Below are 27,005 nucleotides of genomic sequence, written 5' to 3'. Positions count from 1 at the left end.
TTTGTGTACTTGGTCTGACTGACTTTGTGAACACAAACCCAGCGCTGCTCGGAGGAGGCACCCCTTCCCTAGGCCTCACGGTGCTAGACCATACCTGCGGTGCACAGGGAGCGGGAGATCCTTCTCCTGGGCCTCGTAGCACTAGAACGTGTTAAAAGGTGGTGAGTAGGTGCGGGCCCTGGGCAAGTGCCCATATAGCCCATGGCTAGTGTCTTCCATGGCATGAGTGGCACTTGCCTCGGCCCTGGTAAGAGTGGTACTTGTCTGGCACTGGGACGCTGGCGACTAGGAGTGCTGGCCTCTTATGCCTAAAATGTACTGTTCACAGCCTGGGCTGTGTGCATACTCTTTAGGTGTTGTAACATATTTGTAGAGTTTTGGGTTTCTCACCTGTGCCATGTGATGATACACGGTATTTGAATAGTGCCTCTGGCCCCTGTTTCAGTAGATTCTCTGCAAGAGGGGGAGTGAAGGGGGTAGGCCCAGCTGCTGGGGCTGTACTGCTCATAGCACTGAAGAGGCTCACCGCTCCTAGCTCCGGCGCTGGGTAACTGCCCTCAAACATGACTTTTTCATTCCCCTCAGTGGGAGATGCGAGGTTAGGAAAGGAGATAGAGGGGCTGGAGTTGCTAGCCCGCAACAGCGCAGGTTGTCGTCTCTTCTTGTAAGTGCTGTGAAGCGTGGCTCTTGGGACAGACTTGCGCTGTACTACTTCAACATGTATCCACAACCTGACAAGCCCGCAACATTGCACTTACATATTCATGCTATGATTGGCAGCGGTGGGGACATGTGCACTTGATTTTGGAGGGAGACAGGACTCGTTTCTAGACCTGGCATCCATGGTGTGATCCCCCCCTAACATCTTACCTTCAACCCTCTTGTTTGCTGATTGTAAATTAAATGCTGCTAGTGGGCCTGCAGCACTGATTGTTCCACCCAGTTAAGTAGTACTTTAAACATGACTCTGGTCTGCCATTGCAGCCTGTGTCTGCAGTTTCTCAACTGCCATGTCAACCTGGCAAAAGATCCAAACCTTTCTTTTTAATACATATAAGTCACCCCTAGGTTGGGCCCTGGAAAGTCTAGAGGGCAAGGCGCAATGTATTTAAAAAAGTTGGACATATGTTTTTAGTTTTATATGTTCTGGCAGTGAAAAACTCTTAAAGTCTTCTTTCACTACTGCAAGGCCTGCCTCTACCATAGGATAACAATGGTGTTACCTTACTACATTTAATATGTGATAGTTTCCAAATGGTGTCTTAAAAATTGTAATGAAAAATCCTTTCTCCTGTGAAGTCGGATTTCAAATGACAATTTTTAAAATGCCACATTCAGAAAGTTGGCATTTGCCTGCCATTCAGTACCTACAGCCTGTCTCTAGGACACATACCTGGGTATAACTGACAGTTGGATTTTGTGTATTCCTCCTAGACCGTCATACAAAATAGAGCGCTAAGGTGTTCCAGGATGGGCCATCACTGGCCGGGTGGGAGGGTGGAGCTGGGCACAGCACCCCCCTTAGTTAGTCTAGATCCATGACAGAGAAGGCAGGATGCCTGTGGCCTTCAAAGGGAAAACCCTAGAAGCTTCTCCCACTTCAAAGGAAGGCCCAGGTATAGGTATTGACCCCAGACACCAACTCTTGAGTACACTTCGGGACCTGAGGATACTCTGCCTGGAAGAAGGACTTCTGTGCTGCTGAAAGTACTGCCACTCTGCTGAACTGCTACTCTGAAGGACTACTGCCCTGCTGTGCTCACCTGCTGCCCTCTTTCTGGGTGAGAAGGACAGAAAGCTCCAAGAACCATGTGCCCAGCACCTGGACCCTGCCATCTGCAAGTCCTAGTCTGCATGTTGTGCCACTCCAGGCCTGGACCCTTGAAAGTGGGCCTAAAGTTTCCCTGCCAGCCCATCTATGAACCCAGCAGAACCAGCACATCACCACTGCATGGTGGCATAATCCAGAGCAGAATTGGCGCATCCCCTCTGCTGTGTGGGTTCTCCCAATGCAAGGTCTCTGCTTCGACCTCGCAGCTCGCATCAGAACCGCCACTATGCGAATCTTCACTGACGCAGAGCCTCGCATTGCAGATCTCTCGTCGACAGCAGCCCCGTCACAATGCAGGTTCTCGCATCACAGCCACGCAGCTCTTCAGAACCGACACATCACCTTGACTGTGCGTCGCATCCTCAACGTGAGACTTGGCAAAGCTCTGCAAACATTATTTAAGGTACTCTTGTTCGGCAAGCCTAACTGGGTTCCTCCAGCCGGGCTGCACTCCTTCTCGGTCAGCCTGAACTTGTGACTTTATCCTGGTTCAGCTCGCCCAGATATCCACAGTTAGCGCTTTGTGCTTTTGGCGCTGTTTTCACTGAAATCGTTAAAATTGCATATCTCCGTTTCTACTAATTTGATTTTTGCCATTTTGGTCTTGTTTTATTTATTTAAATGTACTCTATTTTCTCAGTAGATGTGGGATTCTTCTTGTATTGTGATTTCACTTTATTACTGTTTGAAGAGCTGCATAAATGCTTTACACATTGCCTCTAAGTTAAGCCTGACTGCTCTGTGGCAAGCAACCAAAAAGTTGAGCACATGTAAATTTGGGGTTTACTTGTTCCTCACCCTGACGAGGATTGTGGTTGCTGCTTGAGTAGTGTTTCACCCCCTCAACCAGGAATCCAGTTTCTCACAATCTCTCATTAATTCATAATGAAAATGGTAACATCCGCAAAATGCCACTGGCTAATTCAAACTTTGATTAGGAATAAAGCAATGGTAGGAGGGGACTGAGGCAAACACGATCATAGGTGAAAGGGAGCTTAACCAAAGCCCACTCTGTGATTCCCCACAGCAGGAGGTATTTTACTTACACCCAGTCTGCGGTGGAAGGATGCCACTCTTTCAGTTAGAACACTGTGAGATTGAAATACTCTTTGGCAGGACAAACAGAAGAATAGAGAGTAAGGCCATGGAAGTAAAAGCAAATGTAATAGTCAACAAAGTTAATAGTAATTTTCAATTGAACTAGGGGGTGATGTAGTGGGGGGAACAGGATGAATTTAAGATGGATGGGCAGTAGTGGAGAAACAATAAAAACCATCTTGTCTACAAGGACATGTCCTCGATTCTTTTTCCAGTGTTTCTTTATTAGGTCACCTAATATAGCACCTTTTTGTAAATTAAGGGGCTTAAGGCCACGCCTCTTGTCCACTCTAACTAAAGGTTTAATGTCTCACTTTATGTTAACAGTCGGGCTGCAGCGAACAGTAAATAGGAGTATGTCAAACAGATCATTATTATACCACGCCGCTATCTGGACTTTACCCCTTAGCGACAGATGCAGGTAGGTCTATCTACCAAAGTTGTTGTTCGTCCTGGCGATAACAGAATATAGATTACCTGTCACCATGTCCTCGAGTCATCGGTTAAGACGTGGGACATTCCTCAGTTAATGGGGACACCCAGGTATTTGTTAATTTGGTAGCCATCTCAACCTTTAACTGTGGTGGCCATATAGACATGGTAATCCTATTCCTAGATAGTAGCCACTTTAAACCACTGTCTGGCATCAAGAGCAGGGCTCCCTAAGTGACCCTATGCTATACTGTGCTACCCTGCAGCCCATACAAGTACAGTGCGGACTTCCTCTGATAGGCTTGTTGGAGTGCAGTATCTGTGGCCTGCTCCGCTTCAGTTCCTAACCAGCAGCATGAAGGGAAGCCCATCAGTCAATCACTCAATCAAGTAGTATTTATAGAGCACGGCTTCTTATGTGTGAAGGTATCGAGGCGCTTGACGACACGCGGTTCGGACACCCTGCTTCCATTGGAGATAATGTCCTCTGCAAATCACTTCTGTAATGTAAGAATCTGAAGAATACCAAATGTCATGACTGACTCCAATTTCTTACTGACATTGGCCATGGTGTAGCTGATCCAAAATGACTTGTAAACTTACAACAGGCAATGGCTGGAGGGGCTGACCGGAGGCCCTCTTCTGTATTGATTTTTCTACATTTGTTAATCTGGCGCGGTTAAATCTACCTGTAACCTCAACTAAAATGCCAATACAACCAAGGCCAACTGCATTGGGGGAACATCTCCGAAGAATCCTTGCTTAAGATTGTTGAAATAATGGCTAAAATGAGTTGTCCACTTTAACGGTTTGCCAAGGGAAACATTTGATGAATTGCACGTGGTGAAACGCATTAAGGCTTTGTGGCCAATAAAGAAAATGTGGAAATAAAAATGTAAAGTTGAAAATGATATCAAAGTTAAGTTTGCTATGTTTTTTTCAGGTATTCACAGTTTTACACAGATGAAGAATTCTGCCACTACAATATGTTCAACCATCATTTTTTTGGGGGAGAGGTGAGGATGACGTTCACTTATGGTTTAATTGTAAAATATTTTGGCCATGCTTGCCTTGTACTCTGACTCATGAATTATAATGTAGGATCTAGGAACGGAAAGAGCTTAATAAAACTATTGTGTTCTCTTTAGTTTTGAATATAGGAAACTGGAGCTTGTGTGTAATGTAAATCAGTAACATGTACTCTATTCTCTGTGTCAACGTCCCAACGCTGAAATCGCTATGATCTTGGACTGGTCGTAGGCAGGACAGGATAAGCTCTTGAGACGGAGGACGAAGGAAAACGTGACCTCAGACTCCCTCGGCAAGGATTGTAATTACTTTGCTGCAGTCTGTTGTGCTCTCTATCCAGGATATGTCCTCTCTCCTCTTTGAGTGGGACCCGTTTTTTTCACCCTCCCCGATCCATAGCTGTTTGCCCTCCTTGCTGCTCCTCCCAGAGCCTCCCTACTGCGCTGGAGCCATGTGGGTTGGTAAGTGCTCTTTCACTACCTGACTGTGTGGGTCATCACTGGTTTTCCAGTTCCACTGTGACAGGTGACCTCCTGGCCTGGTGGCCTGGTCATGAGACACCAGCCATTTCTTACTCTTATGTTACGGGGGTGTTTATCTATCAAAACTTGTCCACCATTATTAGGTATCATTGAGATCAGCCATGACCCCACACGTAGTCAGAGCCAGGGAAATATGTTATGTTATGTTGCGCCCTTTTGTATAGCGCTCGCATCACCGGGGGGCATCTCGGCGCTTTACTCAGAATACTCCGGATAGCGCAGAGGAAAGAAAAGGGAGCCTAGTACAGGAAGGCCTTTAGCATTTTCCTAAATTTTAAGTAGGAGGGTATATCTCGTAGGTAGGCTGGAAGACTATTCCAGTACTTGGGAGCCAAGAAGGAGAAAACCAGGCCCCCAGATCTATGGCGCCTAATACGGGGCACCTGGAGGAGCTGGAGTGTACTAGATCTCAAGGAACTACTAGGGATATACTTTTTTAGTTTCCTTTGGAGATACAGGGGGTGCTGTCCCTGAAGAGCACAGTAAGTCAGGCAGCAAATTGTAAAAAAGGCTCTCTGTTTAATCGGCAGCCAGTGCAGCTTTCTTAGTAGTGGACGTGATGATGATCCTGACGGCATATTCAGGACCAGCCTCGCCGCCGTGTTCTGAACTACCTGAAGTTTTTTCAGTGAAGTGATTCCGACCTCTGCCAGTAAGGCATTCCCATAGTCCATACGACTAAGGACTAAGGCTTGGGTCAGGGTTTTGCGGTGTTCCGTCGGGACAAAAGGTAGAATTTTCCTCTGTAGCCTAAGCCTGTAGTAACAGAATCCAGAAGCTGAGGCTACATGGTCTTGCATAGATAGAGTGTGGTTTAGTTTAATGCCCAAGTTGTTCACGCACTGTTTGGGTGTTGGTGACAGGCCTAGTTGTCGTGGCCACCAGTCCTCCGACCATACTGCTGCGGCTTTCCCGGTCCTTGGATGCTTGATTCCGGTCTGGGAAAGACATGGCTTGGTAGTTCGGACTGGACTGTTCCCATGAGGCACAGGGTCAGAGCTGATTTGCATATAGCCAGTGTCTAACCCAGGGTGGTGTGGAGTGCAAAACAACGATGGATTTAGGCCCAGATCCTTGTACTGGGGTGAATGTATGACATTGCTCTACATTCTGTCCATCAACTGTGTTTTTTGCAATTTTCACCCCGAGTGGGCTGGGTATGCTCAGACGTGAGTCCCAGGCACTCCACACCACTGGAGTCAAGCTATCCAGGCTGATGAAGGCTGATAGCCAGAAACCAGTCCTTGGATGCTTGATTCCGGTCTGGGAAAGACATGGCTTGGTAGTTCGGACTGGACTGTTCCCATGAGGCACAGGGTCAGAGCTGATTTGCATATAGCCAGTGTCTAACCCAGGGTGGTGTGGAGTGCAAAAAAACGATGGATTTAGGCCCAGATCCTTGTACTGGGGTGAATGTATGACATTGTTCTACATTCTGTCCATCAACTGTGTTTTTTGCAATTTTCACCCCGAGTGGGCTGGGTATGCTCAGACGTGAGTCCCAGGCACTCCACACCACTGGAGTCAAGCTATCCAGGCTGATGAAGGCTGATAGCCAGAAACCGGTCCTTGGATGCTTGATTCCGGTCTGGGAAAGACATGGCTTGGTAGTTCGGACTGGACTGTTCCCATGAGGCACAGGGTCAGAGCTGATTTGCATATAGCCAGTGTCTAACCCAGGGTGGTGTGGAGTGCAAATAAACGATGGATTTAGGCCCAGATCCTTGTACTGGGGTGAATGTATGACATTGTTCTACATTCTTTCCATCAACTGTGTTTTTTGCGGCTTTCCCTAGAAGCATGACTTCGGTTTTTCCCGGATTTAACTGGAGACGATTGTCGGTCATCCAGTTGGATATTGCGGTGATTCCTGAGACAAAACGGAGTCTGTCTGCTTCCAGGTTCTGACCGATGTTAAATATCAGCTGGGTGTCATCCGCGTACGAAATGACTTCGAACCCCAGAGCTTCCACCACCCTCGCCAAAGGGGCCATATAGATATTAAACAAGGTGGGGCTAAGGCAGGAGCCCTGGGGAACGCCTTTGTCTAAGGATGTTTTTTCTGCTTGGTGGGGGCCCATGATGACCGTTTGAGAGCGGTCAGTCAAAAAATGTTGGAGCCATTTGAGAGCTAGACCACCAATGCCGATGGAGCTTAGCCTCTCCGCCAACCTAGTATGAGAGATGGTATCAAAGGCCGCGGAGAGGTCAAGCAAAACCAAAATAGCTGATCCACCCATGTCCACCGTAGTTCTCAGAGAATCTGTCACCGCTAGAAGGGCAGTTTCTGTGCTGTACCCTCGCCGAAAACGTGACTGTGAGGGGTCCAGGATATCGTTTGTCTCCAGATAGCAGTTAAGCTGCTTATTGATCAGCCCTTCAAGTATTTTTCCTAGTAAAGGGAGCAGGGATATCGGGCGGTAGTTGCCCAGTTCCAAGGGGTTTGCCGTGGGCTTTTTCAGGATGGGACGAACAAATGCTTCCTTCCAAGGCAAGGGGATGACCCCTTCTAGAATAGAGCAGTTGACAATTTTTTGCACCATAGGGGCTAGAGAATGGGACAGAAGTGGCATAATCTTCGGAGGGCAAAGATCTGCCGGTGAGCCCAATTTTGCGGACTCTAAGGCCCTTTCGGTCTCAACTAGGGAGATGGGTTCGAAGCTTTCCAACGAACAGTCGGTCCTAGCCCTAGCAGTGGATGAATTCGCAGTGCGAGGTGGAACTGCCAGACTTTCTAGGGAAAATTAGCATACCTTTTCTCAATCTTCTCCTGAAAAAATCCAGCCAGTGCATTACACACGTCTTTGGATTTGGTTGCAGGTTGCTTGCATACCTCCGGCTCAACGAAGCCTTTTACAATATCAAATAGAGCTTTCGCACAGTTATTTGAGCCCTTAATTTGATTTGCAATAAATAGGCATCGCGCAGCCTTTAAACTTTGGTGATAGTTCGTTAGGGCTACTTTAAAGGGTTGTCTAGACTGCGCAGTTTTTTGTCGTCTCCACTGTCTTTCCAGTCTCTTACAATACGACTTTTCCTGACTTAATTCGGAGGTGAACCACTTAGCTGACGGTCGATTTTGGTTAGGGCAGGCTTTTGATTTGCTGGGAATGATAACATCCAGCGCCTTCCTTATCCCTTCGTTAAACCCCGCCAACATTTTCTCTACACCCTGTACGTCTAACTGGGGGATTGACTGGAAATCTGCCTCAAAGGCTTGTGAAGTAAGTTTATTCCATGGTCTCTGAGCCGTTTTATGACTGCCAATAGCCCGGCAGTACAGCCCCTGTAGAGACCGTGGGGAGGTGAACTTAATCAAGGAGTGGTCAGTCCATGTGAGGGGCCACGGAGGGTCATACTCAATTGCATTCATATTAGTAAAAATTAGATCTAATGTATGCCCCCCGTTATGGGTGGGGCCTCGTATTCTTTGTGGAAGCCCAAGCTGTTCCAGATCCATAAGGAGTTTATTCACCTCTGGTGTAGAGGCCAGTTCCCCATGAAAATTAAAGTCTCCTAAAACTAGGAACTTATTTGTTGCTAGGACATGGGTGGCTATCAGGTCAACTAACCGGTCTGTAAAATCGGTTTTAGGGCCAGGCGGCCGTTACACTAAAGCTCCTGACCAGCTTTCAGAAGCTGAAAATGTCGCTTTGAAAATACCGATTTCCAAATCCTCCTCTGATATGGAGTTCAGCCAAGAAATATTAATATAATGTTTACATGCCATGGCTATCCCACCGCCCATTTTTCCAGTCCTATCCAGGTGAATAAACTTATAATCTTCTGGGATGGCAATATTTATCGTTGGATGATTGGTAGAAGTTAACCAGGTTTCTGTCATAAAGCAGATTTCCGGAGAGTGAGAATTAATCATATCCCAGATTTCAAACTGATGTTTTGCCATGGACCTAACATTGCACAGCAGATAGATGAGGTCTCCTTCCCTCGTGGAGGGACTCAAAGGGCGGTCTGGTAGCGCATATTTCGATGATTTACCGCTCTGAAACGAACATGTTCTGCAAGCCACTGGGCCTTCTAATCGCATCGGAAACTTGGTAGAGCAACTTAGCATTGCCCCCTGTGGGCTAGTCATGGTTCTCTCAATGTCTCTGAGTTCCACTGCCGTGTAAGCCAATCTGTTTACCGGGGTCGCTACTAACAGAGGTGGAGCAGAGGTCCCCGCCCCTTGTCCCAGCCTGTCACGGACGGGCGCAGACGGGCTTACCTTTGGCACACCTTTGGCGCTTCCAAGGCGCGTCCTCTGCCCGCGTCCGCTGCGCGGAGGCATCGCCGTATGCTTTTGTAAAGACGCCGATAGCGTCAGTTGACTGTACACCGCCGCCCCGCCTTCCAGGTGGGCGTGGGATGTGTCAGCAGCTTGTGGTGACGTGCGGTTCTCTGCGCCTACTCGGCGAAGCCGCCTGGAATGCTATTCGCGTTTGGTAGGTGCCGGTTTCAAATATGTGAAATCAAGTGACCAACAAGCAGAGCAATTTAAAACTGATAAGCGTGCAGTACAAGACCAACAAGCAATACAATTTAAAAACTGTTATCGTGCAATAAAATCCCTAAACTCCCGGCTTTCCGCCTCAGGAGTATCTAAGTGGCCGAGCTGTTGAGAGACTGCTGCTTTGGTAAAGACGCCGATCGCGTCAGCTGACTGTACACCGCCGCCCCGCCTTCCAGGTGGGCGTGGGATGTGTCAGCAGCTTGTGGTGACGTGCGGTTCTCCACGCCTACTCGGCGAAGCCGCCTGGAATGCTATTCGCGTTTGGTAAGTGCCGGTTTCAAATATGTGAAATCAAGTGACCAACAGGCAGAGCAATTTAAAACTGATAAGCGTGCAGTACAAGACCAACAAGCAATACAATTTAAAAACTGTTATCGTGCAATAAAATCCCTAAACTCCCGGCTTTCCGCCTCAGGAGTATCTAAGTGGCCGAGCTGTTGAGAGACTGCTGCTTTTGTAAAGATGCCGATAGCGTCAGCTGACTGTACACCGCCGCCCCGCCTTCCAGGTGGGCGTGGGATGTGTCAGTAGCTTGTGGTGACGTGCGGTTCTCCGCGCCTACTCGGCGAAGCCGCCTGGAATGCTATTCGCGTTTGGTAAGTGCCGGTTTCAAATATGTGAAATCAAGTGACCAACAAGCAGAGCAATTTAAAACTGATAAGCGTGCAGTACAAGACCAACAAGCAATACAATTTAAAAACTGTTATCGTGCAATAAAATCCCTAAACTCCCGGTTTTCCGCCTCAGGAGTATCTAAGTAGCCGAGCTGTTGAGAGACTGCTGCTTTTGTAAAGACGCCGATAGCGTCAGCTGACTGTACACCTGTAATTTTATGAGAATTTCATAGTACTTTGTATAGTAAGAACCAGGATCAGGACAGCACAAAAATTCAGGATTATTTAAATAAATGCACACTACCTACCCTCTCAGAACAAGGAAAAACTGAAATTAACTAAATGTTGTAAATGACTGGGGTTCAAACATTCTTGGTTCTCCTTACCCGTCCCCACTTTCCATAGACACAGACAGACGCACAGACTAATGCTTTCCCCCATATGTTGAGATTAATCATTTTATCCTACGCCAGTGCTAGAATCTTCCTGTTGCCTCCATTTTGTCTTCCGTATGTTCAAGTTCTAGGTCCCAACGCTTGCCCAGTGCTTAATTGATGGTGGGGGTGGGCACAAGTATTCATTTTTTGTGGACCGGGACTTCTGTTTCATTATAAGATGTTGACCCAGAGCAAGAGAAGAGGTATAAAAGAGAAAGATAGAAAAACCGTGACAAAAGGGGAAAGCAGTGACAATAAAGAACCTGCAGAGGTGCAATAAAGAGGCGGGGGTGTAGGCTGATGGAAGAAAGGGGCCCGGGGTGAATCAAGACTAGACTGCATGGTATTCTGCAACGCCGCCAATTAGCAGGGCCGACAGTGTGCCCCAAAGAGAAGACGTGGACCTTGCACTTGTATTTGTTTATTAATGTTACAAATTAAGCACTGTTGGATAAACAAACAAAAAAGCATCAGGCTTTGTGAATCCAACAATGCAGGGAAGAGCTTAGCATCACACTTAAAGTTCAAACTGCAGAAGAACATGATTGAAAACCTAATAGACCAAAAAGGTTTAGCTCACTCTGACTCTGACCCTGATAAAATTGCAGACATTTTTGAGAATTTCATAGTACTTTGTATAGTAAGAACCAGGATCTGGACAGCACAAAAATTCAGGACTATCTAAACAAATGCACACTACCTACCCTCTCAGAACAAGGAAAAACTGAAATTAACAGCCCAATTACCGCTTCAGAAATCGAATACACGATAAAGGCCCTCAAAGTTGGAAAGGCTCCGGGTGCTTCTCCACGGCACTGATTCTCCCACATCTAAACTTGGTCAACAAATTTAGTGACTCTGTTCAGATTAATGGGACACCAGCAGAAGCTATCATAGCAGTAATTCCCAAAGAAGGGAAGGACTGAACACTCCCTAAGAACTATAAGCTGATATCTCTAATTAATTTAGATTGCAAAATGTATGCAATGATCCTTGCTAAGCGCCTCCAAAAATTCTTACCCAAACTCATCCACCCTTCACAAGCTGTTTTTTTTTTAAAACAGGCTATATAGTGATAATACTCGTATTCTAGCACATGCCCTTGAGAAAGCCAAGCTTACTGACTCACCAACAGTTTATATCACTTTGGATGCTGAAAAGGCTTTCGACAAAGTGGATTGGGCCTACTTGAAAGCAACACTTGATAAATTTACTTTGGGTTAGAATTTTACGCATATGTTAATGGCACTTTACTTTAACCCCTCTGCCAGGGTCAGAGCGGGAGGGTGCCTCTCATCTTCCTTTAAATTAGAACAGGGAACAAGGAAAGGCTGTCCTCTTCCCCCTTCTATTCCTCCTTGCAATTGAACTTTTCCTCTATCAACTTAGGAACAATAAGCAGATCACAGGGATACGTTTCAACAACTTCACGATCAAAATAACTGATTATGCTGATGACGTGTTAGTTGTTTCCGAGAATGCAGAAGCTGCTATCCCTGCACGTATGTCCTCAATAGAAGAATTTCCTGCAGTATCTGGCTATAAGTTGAATAAGGACAAAACTGATGTAAAAACCCTGAACAATCTTGGCGGTCAATACATTATTGGTAACTCGGGTCTCTTATGGCAACCTAACTTCTTCAAATACCTAGGCTTAGACTTCACGAGAGATCTGATCACCACCCTTCAGACCAATGAAAATGCTCTCTTCAGGAAAATCTCTTCATTGTTAGATGGTTGGTCACCTAAATTTTTATCTTGGTGGGGAAGAGCTGGGACATTAAAAAGTATGATTATTCATCTTGTTAACCATCTAGCCAGCATGCTACCAATGACGCTCACAAATGACTTCCTGATTAGGATCTATAAGCTTTTTAACACGTTCCTTTGGCAAGGTAAGATACCCAGAATATCCATGAAAAAACTTCAATTGCCCAAAGAAAAAGGTAGCCTGGGCCTTCCGAACTTTAGGAACTATCAAACCGCGTATCTATGTAAACAGGGATCTAAGTGGCTACTCCCCCAGGTGGACTACACCCCAGTCTGGTTGGACATGGAAAGATCAATCATCAACAATATGCCTTTGCCTGCTTTCCTCACTATGGATATATCCTCCATGTCCCATTCAAAATATATTTTGCTTAACACTAAAAGAGACCTACTACGACTGGAACACTTCTCTGCACTAAAAATTAACAAATCTAAACTTGTTCTCTCTCTGGCGCAACCCGAACCTAAAGGTTGATGGAGGGATGCTCCATTGGGAACAGTGGTCTAAAAACGGCATAAATCTAATCAAAGACCTTTTTACAAGGACCCTCCCCCTACCTTTTTCCATGTTTCAGTCTCGACACGGGCTAAACCCGATAGATTTGAATAAATTCCTAAAACTAAAATCACTCCTCACGATGCACTCTATTAAACCTTCCTATCCTTTAATACTCTCGAAGATGCTACAGCAACAAAAGTCAGGGCATGCCGTTTCTCAAATATACAAACTCCTATCCCCTAAGCCTCGCAAATCTCACAGGAAGTGTGAAGTAAAATGGGAATCCAAACTTAACTCTAGCAATATCCCATTCGCCTGGGAGAGTATACATTATCACCCCCTTCTCGAATAAAATCAATCCAATATTATCTCAAACCAAGCATATGTTAATAAATAGGACATATTGGACCCCCGAGAGAATTTTTAAACTTAATCTCAGCGAAAGACCAACATGCTGGAATTGTAAATCTCATGTTGGTAACCTTGTTCACATGCTATCCTACAAACATATTGGGATAAGATCTATGAATGTATAAGCAATACTTTCAACATAGTACCTCCAAGGGAATTTTCCTATATCCTACTAGGTGCTCTGGAACCAAAGATCACAGATGTGAATGACCAATACTTGTTAGACCTTGTGCTCACTTTAGCCTGTAAAATTGTACTGAATAAGAGGAAAAACTCCATTGAAGTCTCCTTTAGGATGTGGCAACAATGGTTATCCTTCCTTAGAGGAGCTGACAACGTCACCCTTTATGCCTCTCCCTGGTGTAAATCACACAGGAAGCTATGGAAGTCCATTGACACCTTTTCCTTCTTGTTGGACTTGGCCCTTTTGGCAGGTTCATCCCTAAACTTTGTGCCTTTCTCCCTGCCTTATTTCTGACATGGTGTTGGTGGTTTTAGGCCTCTGGGCACTTTAGCACTGCTGTCCAGTGTAAAGTGCGTGCACTCTCTGTGTTACATTGGTGAGATTGGCCTGCCCTCCCATAGGAATGCATTCTGGATTCCCTGATCAGTGTGTCAGTGGTAATTCCTGATATGTAAGGAGCAGAGTGGTCCAGTTTAGTATGTATGGAATTGTAATAATAAATGCTGCGCAATGGTGTGCATAGATTTATTATGACTATTTGGGAAATGCCACTTTTAGAAGTTGCCATTTCTGTGTGCCATGTGTCTGCCTGATGTGAATTGCATGTCTGGCATGTGAGTGACAGGGGCTGGGAGGTGTGTGTGGCTCCAGGAGGGGCAGGGTGAGTTAGCACTAGGCTAAATGGGACATCTGCATGAGGAGTATCCCCCTGACTCTGAATAGGACTGTGCTCAGTCTGTACAATACTGGCTCTGCCCCCTGTAGTGTGTCTGATCACCTAACCCCCACCTGACAAAAGGCAAGAGGAGCTTGGAAAACAAAGTGCTCCAAATCTCCCCTGAACCAGTTGCATCTGGGACCCCCATGCCCTGTACTGCAGACAAAGGAATGCCTACTATAAATATAGGGGCTGTGACCCCCATGAAGCGGTGCTGTTCTGTGCTTGTTCCTGAACCTGCGGGGCGTGCTGCTACTGGGGCCCAGGAGGAACCACCATAAGGGCTTGCCTTCCTGGGCCCAGCATTGCCCCCTTGATCCCTAAGGACTCTTTGGGACCTCTTGCGTCCTGTGAGCGCTTTTATTTTAATTATCCTGAAGGGGAGCGCTGTGCTTTAATTTCCCCAGGAGAGAGGAGCGCTGGAGCTTCGCAGCACTGGGCTGCACATCGCTGCTGAGGGAATCCCCAGCGTAGGGATTCCCCTGTGATACCTTGAGAGCGGGTGCCCACCCCGCTTTATGTTTATTTTGGCTGCGCGGTTGTGCTCGCAGCGGGTACCCCGCATGGAGGAGCTTATTTGAGCTGCCGGGTGCCCACTCCGCTTTTTGCTTTATTTTAATGGAGGTTGCACACCCTGCTGGTGTCCTGTTCTGGCGGGTGCCCACCCTGCCAGTATCTTTAATTGAAACGGGACCCACCCCGGGAATCACCGCCGCAGCTCGGCACGTCCAGGAAGCCAGGCGGCTTTGCCTGACTGTGGGTGGGGCGTAAGGCGAAAGCTGCGGCAAAGAGGAAGTCCCGCCGCAGGAGATCCGTCCTGAGCTTCGCAAGCTCCATGTTGAAGTCCCGGGTTCCAGGAGGGGGCCCGGGTGAAGTGAGGAGAGGTGCTGCGGCTGGTCGGCGGGGCTCCAGTGAGCTGAGGGAAGCCCCGCTCCCCCAGAAGAGAGTCCCCAATGAGTGGGGACTCTCCAGAGGCATTCTGTCCCAGTCCAGAGGAGACTCCCCCCCCACGAGAGAGCCGGTGAGTGGGTATGGCTGGGGGGAGCGAGATGTGCCTAGTCCCTAAGCAGACCCGCCGGAGAGCGGGCGGCTCCAGCAATCGAGAGGCAGCATTTATCAAAGAGCCCAGTGGGGCTCACCCTGGCCTTATTGGTGCCATTCGGGCACATTTTCGGTGCTCGTTTTAGCCACAGCTGCCCCGCCTGATAGTGGGCAGCTGCAACGTTTTGCTACATTTACTCAGAGTCCCAGTGGGGCTCCAAAGCGTCACGGTGGTGCCAGAGCTGCTGTATTTACCGCAATTGCGCCGCCGTAGCAGGCAACTGCAACGTGGGGGCACATTTGTTGAGAGAGCCCTAGTGAGGGCCCCGAAGGCACAGTGGTGCCAGGGCCCCTTTCCCTTATTCCCAGCAGGGCGGCACCAGAGCAGGGAGCTGCAACTTTTTGCACATTGGCCCAGAGGGCACAGTAAGTGCCAGGGCCTACAGTGATCTTCACATCTGCACGGCAATTAGCGGCAGCTGCAAAGTTTGGCAGCATTTTGTGATAGAAGTCCCTGAGTGAGACAGGAGAGGCACAGTGGTGCAAGGCCTTTTTGTTTATTCACAGCTGCCTCTAATGTGATTTATGATTATGAGGTTATTTGCATACCCTGTTTATGTTTAGGAGGTTAATCTCTAATCTGTGGTTTATGCTTGTGAGGTTATTCTCTACTGTGATTTATGCCTCTAATGTGATTTATGATTAGGAGGTTATTTGCATACCCTGTTTATGTTTAGGAGGTTAATCTCTAATCTGTGGTTTATGCTTGTGAGGTTATTCTCTACTGTGATTTATGCCTCTAATGTGATTTATGATTAGGAGGTTATGGTCTATTATGTTTAGGTTTATGAGATTGGCGCAGAATATATTTTATGCCTAATGTGATGCTTATTGCATAATATGATGTATGTTGCAGGATATAATGCTGAGTACAGTGTTTTGCCAGTAATTACTGGTTGTGTTCTACATTTACTATTTTTACTTTGTGATGGTTCTGACAGTGGCCCACTTGGCCCTGTTATGTGTATATAATTCCCTGTAAATATTGCCTAGTGCCGGTTGGCACAGTGTATATTGTGTTATTACTACTCTAATGTGTTTATGATAATACAAAGGCTATTTCTATATATAACCGTGTGTGGAATTCCTTTTGTGGTGTGCCTAGTGTGTTGCTGCTGTATGTGTGTGTTGCGCAGACGCTTTACACATTGCCTCTGGGATAAGCCTGACTGCTCGTGCCAAGCTACCAAGGTGGTGCGCAGGGGTTATCTTCAGCATGTAACTCCCTTGCCCTGACTACAATGGTGGTTTCTGCCTGGCTTTGGTGCAAGCCCTAGCCAACCAGAAATCCCATTTCTAACACTTCTCATACGACCCTCCGTGAAAATCGACTCAAATCCTCCATAATGTAATGCTGATCGATTGCTATATCAGCTGTGATACACCTGTACTGTATTGTATTTTCTACTATTATACGGTAATTGTGAAAACTGTACTTGCTTTATACTCCTGTACTGCATTATATTTTCTACTATTACTTGTGTGAAACTGTGCTTGATTGACCACTTGTATGTCACGACAGCTCTACTCCGACTCCCATGGTAAGGCACTTAAGTAACTTGTTGTTTTCTATTTACTTTGTATTTCTTATGATTTGTCTGTACTCTATCATTTTTGCCCTTGGTTATCATCTTATTATTGTGTTTATCATTATCATTGTGTTTATCGTTATTTATTTGTTTATTTCTTGAAAATGTAATTAAAATGATTTGAAATCAAAAACAAATTAAGCACTGTAATATGGCTCATACAGCTCGCTGTCCTTTGTTGAACGGATTTAGTTATCGAATGTCTAATGATATCTTGTGGAATTCCTCCTTGACATTCTCAAACATCAATCTGTTAATGAAGATATCGTTTTTGGATGGTGCCCATGAGACCGCCGCCTACTGGTTTGCAGTAAACGGTGGTGTTGTAGCCATGTTCACGGCAGTACTGAAGAGTGAAGGTGTCAGTGCAGTTTATGGATAGGCGATCGACTCCTCCGACAAAGGGAGAACTGGGATCTTCAGTACAAACCAGACGAGCCCCCAGTATAGAATTGATGTTTTTAAAGACCATGACACCTTAATCTGGGGAGGTGCGCCTTTACCCAGCAGGGCTTTAAAAGGATTGTACTCTCACCAGAGTTTAATTGGGATGAAAAAACGGGGGGGGGAGGGCCTCTCAAAGGGGCGTGGCCAATGTAAAAAGGGCGTGACATAAAACACATATGCTAAAAATCTGTGCTTAGCACAGTGTGCCGCTGGACTTGTATTTTGCTGTTTCTGTCATTGCATCCAGATATATGATACAACAAGTAACATCATACCAACAACAAGTCAGGACTATTGGCTTTGTCAGTGGTTGTTAGTGGCATAGGATAAATAAGCAGCAACTATGGCTTGTATATAATATCGAAAAAGCTTCCACTTAAAGCCCTGGTGACAGCACGATAATGTTGCTGCTCCTGCGTTTCAAAAAGAGAAAGAAAATCCAGAGAGAAAATGACTCACTTTAAAGGATTTCCCTTCCCCTACAACCCTCACCTGGCATGACGCCATGAAGAAACTTCTCCACTAGTGAGATGTGAGCAGTGTGAGCACGGGCACGTCGATGTGCCTGCTGTCACTGCAGTCTGGGAAAAAACGGACCGCCTGTGCCAGGGCACAAAACATATCCTGATAGAGATCAGTTTCGATGCCTCCTTTAAAAGCGCTGGTGCTGGTGAGACCCGGCCCGCTTAAAGCCCTGACTCTCACGTAGGGCTTTTTTAAAAGTAAAAAAAATCCGAACTTAAATTCCTTGCATTGATTTAGTACAACTGTATTCTTCCTTGCTGCTCCCTATCTGCACGTGCAGCCATTCTAGTTAGCGTTCTCCTGCTTGGACCGTTTTGGGAAATACAGTAGACCTCCCCTCTCCCTTCTCACACGGACTTTATTTTATTTCTCCATTCACACATCAACATACCGTTGCCTCGTCTACCCATCGCCCACCTACCTGTTCGTCTATCAATCTACTCAGGTGTTCATTCCCAGGCATTTATCCATTCATCCTCACTGACGTCATTACCCTTTCAACCATCACTGTCCAGGCTCATTCCCGTCACCTATCTACACCTTCTCATTCTCATTCACCGTGTTTTCTCATTAACGTTCAGGATGTTCATTCTCAAACAGGCTTCCATTTTAGGGCCTGGCGTGTTAGATGACGCATTTCTCTTCTCTCTCACAAAATGTTGTTATTTTATTACTTAATTTATCTGTTCATCCATGCTCGCCACCGTTCCTTCAGCCATCCTCCCTGGCCGATTTACACTCCTCTATTCACACAGACATTCACCAATTAGTAAAGAAATATATTTACTATTGCTAAAGCCGAAAGCGCTTGGTTCCTTTAACCAATCCATCCAAAACAACACATTCACATAATGTTTGCGTGACCAAAAAACATATATATATTTTTAAACTGTTTTGATTTTTAAACATCAGCCAAAGTCTCAACATGTCAGTGGTATATACACATCAAACATAACGTTATTACAGTTGATTGTTACTTTCAAGCGTACAGAGATTATTTTATGGAATTCCTTCCGGCCCAAAAACATATTTAAGCGGATTTTAATTTGGTATACATACCGACTGTGTCGGATTTAACAGGTGCACGATGATGCGCGAAAGGTGCTGCGGCTATTCTTCCTAGAGTGAGAAACTTTCAGACGTAGCAGAAAGTGCATGAAAATACACTTATAATTCGTCTTGGAACAGAATTATGTACGCATCGGCTTCTTTGCGGTGTGTATTTTAGACCTTAGCTAAGGTTTAAAAACAGAATATCAAGTTCAATGTAAGGTGTGAAGAACACCTGCTCGCTTCTAATCAACACATTTTCAGTTTCCCTTTTGATAATTGTGAATTCTCATGTTTGGTGTAGTGAGCGCCACTGAATACTTGGCACTTCTCACAGAAATGTGTTAATGTTAGTCACTTTAAGATTGTGCGCTCGCTCCTGCATTCACTGGGTGAGAGGGGCACAGCACAGACCACTGATCAAGGTTTTGTGTGAGAAAGGCCGCCTTTATTGAAATAGGTGCACATCACACATTTTCCTAGGCATCGATGTTTCCATACCACCACCCCTATACCTCCCTCCTCCCCATTAACCTAACCCTGTAACTATCCACATCCTGCCATACCCGAAGCTCTGGAATTGTGACCTATAACTTCTGTCAGCTATTACTGCATCTATTAACATTGAACTAAAACGACTTCCTATTGTGTAATCTTTTATTTCCTGCCTTTTCCAGGTGTGAACTTGGTCATAGCCTCCCTTTCAGCCTGGTTCGCCAATCGCAACAATAAAATTAGCTAAACCCATGCAAACTTCTCGGCCAACCGCCACTCAGAAAAACATTTGACTCCTGGACTTTTTCTGACCCATCCCCCTTTATTCAGAACGGTTTGATTTTGACATGTCGTTTAAGAACCTAACCTAAAAAAATACGAGCATCAGTTTACACTAGTGAACCGCACCTGAAAACAAGTGAGGCCACTTCTGCTCAGGCTCCCTGCCCCGCTCAGTATGCCTACATTAATGGGAGGCCCAGCGAAAGAAAAGGGGTGACACCTCTACCTGTTGCTGCTATACGGGAGATAATGAGTGCCCATCTCCCTCTAGAAAGGCCACTCAGACACCCACTGAGCCGCTGGCGGTATAGTCCAACAACAGAGACACCGCCCAAATCGGCCCCAGGCTGCTCAAAAGCAGCCCTCGGCTGGAACTCGGACCCCGGCCCCTCGGGTTTTTTTTTTATTTTTTTTTATTATTTTATATATAATTATATATATAATATATATATATATATATATATATAATATATATATATAATAAATATAATTATACAATTACCAAGCCCCGTCAGCTCTCCCTACCGCTCCACCCACTCTCCGTCTTTGCTACTATGGGAGATACAGGCACCTCTAATGTCTGTCTCGCGCCTCCTCTTAAGGACTCGTCATGGCCCGCGCCACCACACCCCATCATGGCTCCTCATCACATTTACATCTTCTGAATCGGCCGAGCGCCACTATGCTCCAGCACTTTCTGCTCCCTTGTCAGCGATCACGCTGGGACTCACAATGCACCAGTGCTTAATTTGTAAAATATTAAGTGCCAGGGCAGCTTGCACCACCGATCGCCCTTGTCATCACTGCCAAAGCAACTTCTAACCACCTCTCTCACATGTAAATGCGACAGTTCAGCTTATTCAGTCCCCGAAAGCTAAAGTAATGGCTGGGGTAGGCAGGTACTAGCAATTTTAATGTATATTGTATTCCCAAACAACCTTTGTTCTGCTCATCTCTAAATTAGATGAGCAGCGCCACCATGTGGTAGACTGTTCTAAGTAGGATGTTGACAATTAGGGGCCGGTGCCCAGTACCGGAATCAAATTAAGTGCCCATGCTGAGCACCTGAAAGCACCGGCTCAAATTAAGCACTGCAATGCACCCACTGACAATCGCCATATCCTCCCCACCTCAACGCCAGCCGGCAATAAGCTCAGATGCCCGACTTCTTTTAGCAGGCGCATCGCCTGTGCAACTTTGTCCTCCTCCATTAGTCCCTCACTAGTCCACCCCCACCCAAAAACCTTACCAACCACCAGGTCACCGTGAACAAAATGGTGCCACAAAGCCTAAATAGGTAGATGCTATAACTTAAAGCTCCCCCACCCTATTAAACATAGCCCAAAACCTAACTACAGTCGCCCAGACTATACCTACTCCCCCAATCTTCCCAGGGGTCATACTTCCCACTGGTTGGCTGCCCGGCCTGCCCCTCAGTCGATGCTCGTTTCCTGATTCAAACGATAGACGCTGTTTCTCTCATTTATCCATCACTCACTCATATAAAGAGATATGCGGGTGTGTAGATCACACAATGAACTTTTAGGAAATGCAAAACTAACACTGAACAAATCAGGCTCGCATGTTGTCACCGAATGGCAAAGAAAATTGTATTAGTATGGTACCCGGATATCCATGGAATGACGAGTGTACGGAGTTACTACAAGCCAACACCATACTACTAGACTTTGAAGTCCTTAGGATGTGCCAGTACTTTTGTCATTATGAAACGCACATAAACAATACCTTTTTGGGCACAGTTCTAAACAGTCTCCTTCTCTTGCAGACAGCACGTGAAATGTGCAGAAACTTCTTACAGCTGGACAATGGAGAAGGAGTGATCATGGTGACGGACCCCCCATTTGGCGGCCTGGTTGAACCGCTGGCTCACAGTTTCAAGAAGTTGGTTGCCCTGTGGAGGCTGCAAACAGAAGAAGGTGCGATAGATTGAATATATTCAATGCCGTAGTCCTGTTGATCGCCACTAAAAAATACTTTTCAGTACATCAGTGTTCTCCTCCTAGTGTAATTCCTGAAGTGCATATATGTGGTCCTTTAGGCTTGTCAGAGCAAATGAAAATGTTATTGACTTTTAGTCACAATATTTGTAGTGGATACATAATCTTTCTGCAGCTTCCTTACCTTATTATCCTCCAGGTACCAGACTGGATCCATAAACTTTTCCCCTGGCAGTAGCTCTCCAGCATCACCAGGGGGCGCCATGCTGCCTTAGCACAACTGTATACATCAGACTATATATGGTGCCATTGACCTGTGCAAAATGGTGACCTCCTCCTGGCAGAATGTGTTAAGGGATCCCCGAATCTCCCACAACATGTCACAGATATTCATTAGTTTGGGGCTGAATGGGTGCCCCTTGAAGGGTGGGGAGCCCACTGAAAGGTTGGGGGGACTCCCTGACCCACAGGGGCTGCAGGGGTAGGTGGGACACCCTTGGAGACTGCATGTTGGTTACCTCTTTGCCCTTATTGGTTACCTGTGAAACCTGCGAGGGGTTGATTTTCTACACTGTCCAGTCATGTGCAGTCAGTATAATCAGAAACTGAATGCCTAGAGTCCAATTTCTTCAGTCGCTCCTCTTTAGTAGGGTTAAGAAGAGGGAAGAAAGAAGGGAGTGTGACTGATTTGTCCGTGTGAAAGAAGGTACCGCTTTCAGTAGCAAAGAAGAGCAGGAGAAAAGAACCAGCGTACTGGGGTGTAATACAGCTAAAGGGTGGTTGGGCTGAGTGGACCTGAAGTTCATCAACCATGTGGGCTGTAGTTATTGCATTAAGACAACTATTATCAAAGTCAGAAATCGAACCGAACAGCTATATATTGACTCGAATTGGGATGCCTTGAAGAATTTTAACTCAATATTCAAATCCCTTGAAAGAACAGTGAACAGAGTGTTGGGAAAAATGTAGAGCAAATCTTTCAGAAAATGTGCCACTAAATTCAAAAGGCTATTCTGGATGTCTCGTGAAGTTGGGTAGGGCAGACAAATAGCCTTTCATACTAGCCAGGGCAGACAAATAGCCTTTCATACTAGCCATTGCTTGGCCATTCTGGGCAAGAGCTACTGCAAAGCGTAGAACAACTGAGAGGGTTTCGGTTTCTTCGATTCGCACGATTGAACAAACTTGTTCTAGTGACCCACATAAATGGATTTCATGGTCAGACTATACCTACTCCCCCAATCTTCCCAGGGGTCATACTTCCCACTGGTTGGCTGCCCGGCCTGCCCCTCAGTCGATGCTCGTTTCCTGATTCAAACGATAGATGCTGTTCCACTCATTTATCCATCACTTACTTATATAAAGAGATATGCGGGTGTGTAGATCACACGATGAACTTTTAGGAAATGCAAAACTAACACTGAACAAATCAGGACAATGTTTGCAACCTCAGGCTGCAAGCCAACCATCTCTCCTTTCGCAGATCCCTCAAGACGTGGCTGTTCCCCTAATTCCGCATGATCACCTGCCCTGGTCACTACAAAGCGCCCCCGCCTTCGGGTAGCCATGCGCTATATAAATACCACTCAATTTCAATTTCAAGCAAAAGGACTCCCACGGACACTGTTCAATATCCACACGTGCAGATGCAGCATTTGGGAACTGGAGCCGAGGACCTGGCCATTGTGCTCTGAGAGCATGTCCACCCTGTGGAGGAGAGAAAGGGGCCTACATTCAGAGTGACAACAGTGCAGTGTGCCAAATCCTCCTCATCCAAAACAGTGTGATCAGGACTTGTGTTCGATTTTGCTAAACTTTCAGCAGGACGTTCGACAGAAGCAAAAATGGTGTAAATACCTACAGCAGGCCACTTGACCAAGTCAACCTGAAGGCATTCCCCAAGGAACCATTCAGACGAAAGAGGGTGGCACAAAACCAAGAACACTTACTGTTCTGCGTCATTGGGGAAGATGTCCACTCATAGTTATTGCGATCTGGAGAAGATCATTGCTTTCACCTCGGGCGAAGTTCCCACTCTTTATCCACTTCAGAGAGGCACACATTCTCTCGCTGTAGCAGGCAACAAGGTGTGCCACAAGAGAAAAATTGCCCATTGTTGAGCCCACTCAAATAGGCGCCGTCATCTCACAACACAAACTTCCTGTCCCTACACTGCCATGTCTGTTCATGTAATGGGTGACAATGGTGTTGTCTTACAAAACCTGAGTGGTGTTCTCTGAAATGGAAAGGAGGAATCCTTCATTGCAAGCAAGACTGCCTGCAGCTTCAGCAGGTTTATGTGCAGGTACAGTTCTGTGGACTAAAGGCCTGTGCCTTGTAGTGCCCGACTTGGTCATACCCTGTTGAACAAAGAAGCATGAAGGGGCGATTTTCTTTGTTCTCAAAAATTATATCAGTCAAGTTTAATGGCTTCGTAGGTGACTTTGAAAGCTACTCCACGTGCTACACAAATATCTGCTCTGTGGAAGGTTCCATACACTGGAGATGTGCTTTGTAGAGCCCTGAATTCTTTGGACTTGCTGGTGTCTTGGTTGGAGCCTCAGAAATCACCAAGCTTGTGGTAATGGGACTGCTTTTGGAGAGTGGTATAGAGGGCAATTCTGAAGAAATCCATCATGGCCCAGTCTGAAGGTCTCGAACTGTGCAGGGTGGCTGAATGGATTCTGGTTTCATCTTTTTCAATGTCTGAATTGGCTCTGATAGTGAGTGTTGGGACAGTGAATTCGAGAGGTGTGGCGCCGCGGCCAGGGCGACTGACGCTGGAATCTGGGGATCAGGGTTCGATCCCCGGCTCCGGCGGCAGGTTAGCCTAGCACCATGTGACTCTGGGCAATAGCTTGCTTAATCTTCCCGACAGCCCCCAGCGCCTAGAGACCCTAACGGGTGATTGTGCGCTATACAAATGTGGATTATTATTATTATTATTCTGCATGGTAATAGATGTGCACCACTGCCTGAGTGCCCCAATTGTACTGATGGGTAGATCTCTAATGCTGATTTATCTTATTGTAGGCAAACATGGATAATGCGTGTGCGCTATGACCTAGGCCTGTCTCATGGTTTGTAGTCTTGTTGGACCACGAAGGGCACCCAAAACGCTAACCTCATAGCGGTAAAAGGCTACTTATTGCCTTTACCAGGAGTTAAGCAGCACGAGCACGGTGGTGGCAGCATACTGTGTAGTGATCAGTAGGTGTGAACAAGTCCTTTTTAACCTGTCACTGGAGTGAGGCCTACAGGCTCACTCATTCAAGTTCTGCTGCTGTGTGCTGAACTCACCCATTGACCTACATCGGTTTGGTGTGTAATGCTGCACTGCACAAGAGGTGTATTTGCACTTGGTGTACGTGTGCCTGGGAAAGGGTAGTGGGTGCTGGTGAATGCATGTGCTGGGTGTATGTGTGCCTGTGTGTGGTACAGTACATGAAGGGTATAGCGCTGTGCAGTGCATGCACGGTATATGTATGTGCTGGGTGTATGTGTGCCTGTATGTGGTACAATACATGAAGGGTATCACACTGTGCAGTGCATGCATGGTAATTGTATGTGCTTGGGTATATGTGTGCTTGTGAGTGGTACAGGACATAAAGGATAAAGTGAATGTATATTAAATGCTTGTACTGAGTGTATATGTGCCTGTGAAGGGTACACAACATGGCAGACTATGGGTTTCATTTTGTGAGACCTAGGCCTACATGGTGAAAAATGCAGAGGTAGGGGAATCCCCCATACAGGTTTGTGTATTTATTCATTTATGTAAGCTGCATGGGACATACTGGAGTAGGGAGAGCAAGGATTCCCCGGTACACGTCAAAGGGTGCTCTTTGATTCAGTGGGAGGTCACAAGGAAGGGGTTTGGGCACATCTCAGTTTGAGGCTGAGTTTTGCCCACTCCATGTTCTGGCAAATTTCCCTCAACCATCGCGTAGCGGAGTTTTTTCTTGTGCGCAGCTTGCTAAGGTTAAGTTGGTGAGTGCGAGCGAGAATTTGAATCCCCTAGCATGATTTTTGGGCTCTAGAACGACTCCCGGTGAGATGTCTCAACGCAGGCGGTCGTGGCAGGTTGTGACCGTTAGCGTTGAGAAAGCTGCTGCTCAAATAGAAAGTCTACTTGAGCAGCATTAAGAAGCAAGGTCCTCTGCCACACCGCCTGGTGGAATTGCCAGTGCTAAAAATCAGCATGAGCAGCGCAACGTGCCGAATTCCACCCGCTCCTTGAACTCTGCAGAATCTTGCGGCGTTTTTATGGAATTCCGCAGAGTGAAACTTCCTGAGCTCTGACCATCCCTTCCTTTGAGTCTCTCCTGCTGTGATAGACTGATTTCAAGAGGAAGAGAGGGCAGAGGAGTGGGCATTTCAAAAGGAATATATATATATATATATATATATATATATATATATATATATATATATATATATATATACACACTTCAAAGACTCATACTCTAAATAACATTTGCTGTCTGGAAACGGGCTATAAGAAGGGGAGCTACAGACCACAAAAATTGTCAACTATCAAGCAGTCAGGCAATGCGAGGAGAAGCTCTGAACGACTTCTGCCTGTGACCAGGAGTGGTGGCAAAGGCCTGCTAGTCTCCCTGCTGTGTGAGGGTAATTCACCTAGGGAATCCAAGACCACCTGCCCTGGAGTTTGGAAAACTAGCACCTGCCTGCTTGCAAAGACTAGTGTGCCCTGTGAGGAAGAGGAGAGCGCTGGAAGGAACAAGGCCAGTGGAGAATCCTGTTGAGCGGATTCCCTGAGAAAGGTGTGTGGAATGGCTGCTGCACCAGTCGGGTGGTTATCCATGTGCAGGATGAAGTCAGCTACCCTCATACTGCAGGGAGGGCAGCAGTGAAGTGAGTCATGGATATTGCTATACTGATCGAGGCGTCGGCAAACCTGTATGCCAGGAGGGGCTGTTGCAAAGTGAACTACCCTTATCGCTGTGCCAATCGGGCCAGCACCCTGGGCAGTGAGGACTCGGTAACCGTGTATGTCAGGAGGGAACCACCGTGGAAGGATTTCATTGGGGAGTGCGCTATAGCCCTTGCGCGTCGAAGGGCTGGCAACCCTTAATGCCAGGAGGGGCTGCTGTGTAGACATCTACAGTGCCAATCAAGTATGTGCCGTGTAAAGTAGAGGTATGGTGATCCTATATGCCAGATGGGGTCACTGGAACAAGCAAGAAGTGCGACCTGTTCGGGGGTGTCTTCGGAGGAGTGAGGCCATTGTGGGTTCCCCACTCGCCTACATCGGGACATGGGACCAGCATCAGGAACTACGCGTCACCTTCTCTCCATTAAGGGACAGACTAAGTTACCCTGCGAGGAGGAGCTGCAAGGACCCTGTGGTCGCCCCATGAGCACATGTGTGTGTGAGAATCTTGGGGATCGCTGAGTGCAGCAAGCCTGGGCCGGATGCAGTGAACTGCTCAGGCGCCTACAGTGGGGGCCTAATC

The 27,005-nt window shown here is 46.5% G+C and overlaps 1 protein-coding gene across 1 annotated transcript in view; it reads left to right on the top strand.

Annotated features, from left to right (window-relative positions):
* The window catches only part of ZCCHC4 (zinc finger CCHC-type containing 4), a 374,799-nt gene that overhangs the window by 202,850 nt on the left and 144,944 nt on the right, over positions 1-27,005 (top strand). Inside the window, exons 6-7 of the mRNA XM_078678377.1 lie at positions 4,305-4,377; positions 21,354-21,504. Coding sequence (XP_078534503.1) covers positions 4,305-4,377; positions 21,354-21,504 — 224 coding nt within the window. The remainder of the gene's footprint in view (positions 1-4,304; positions 4,378-21,353; positions 21,505-27,005) is intronic.

The sequence above is a fragment of the Lissotriton helveticus genome, chromosome 2_2 (genome assembly GCF_964261635.1).
Source record: "Lissotriton helveticus chromosome 2_2, aLisHel1.1, whole genome shotgun sequence".
NCBI classification, from domain to species: domain Eukaryota; kingdom Metazoa; phylum Chordata; class Amphibia; order Caudata; family Salamandridae; genus Lissotriton; species Lissotriton helveticus.
This window is presented reverse-complemented; position numbering and strand designations above follow the sequence as displayed.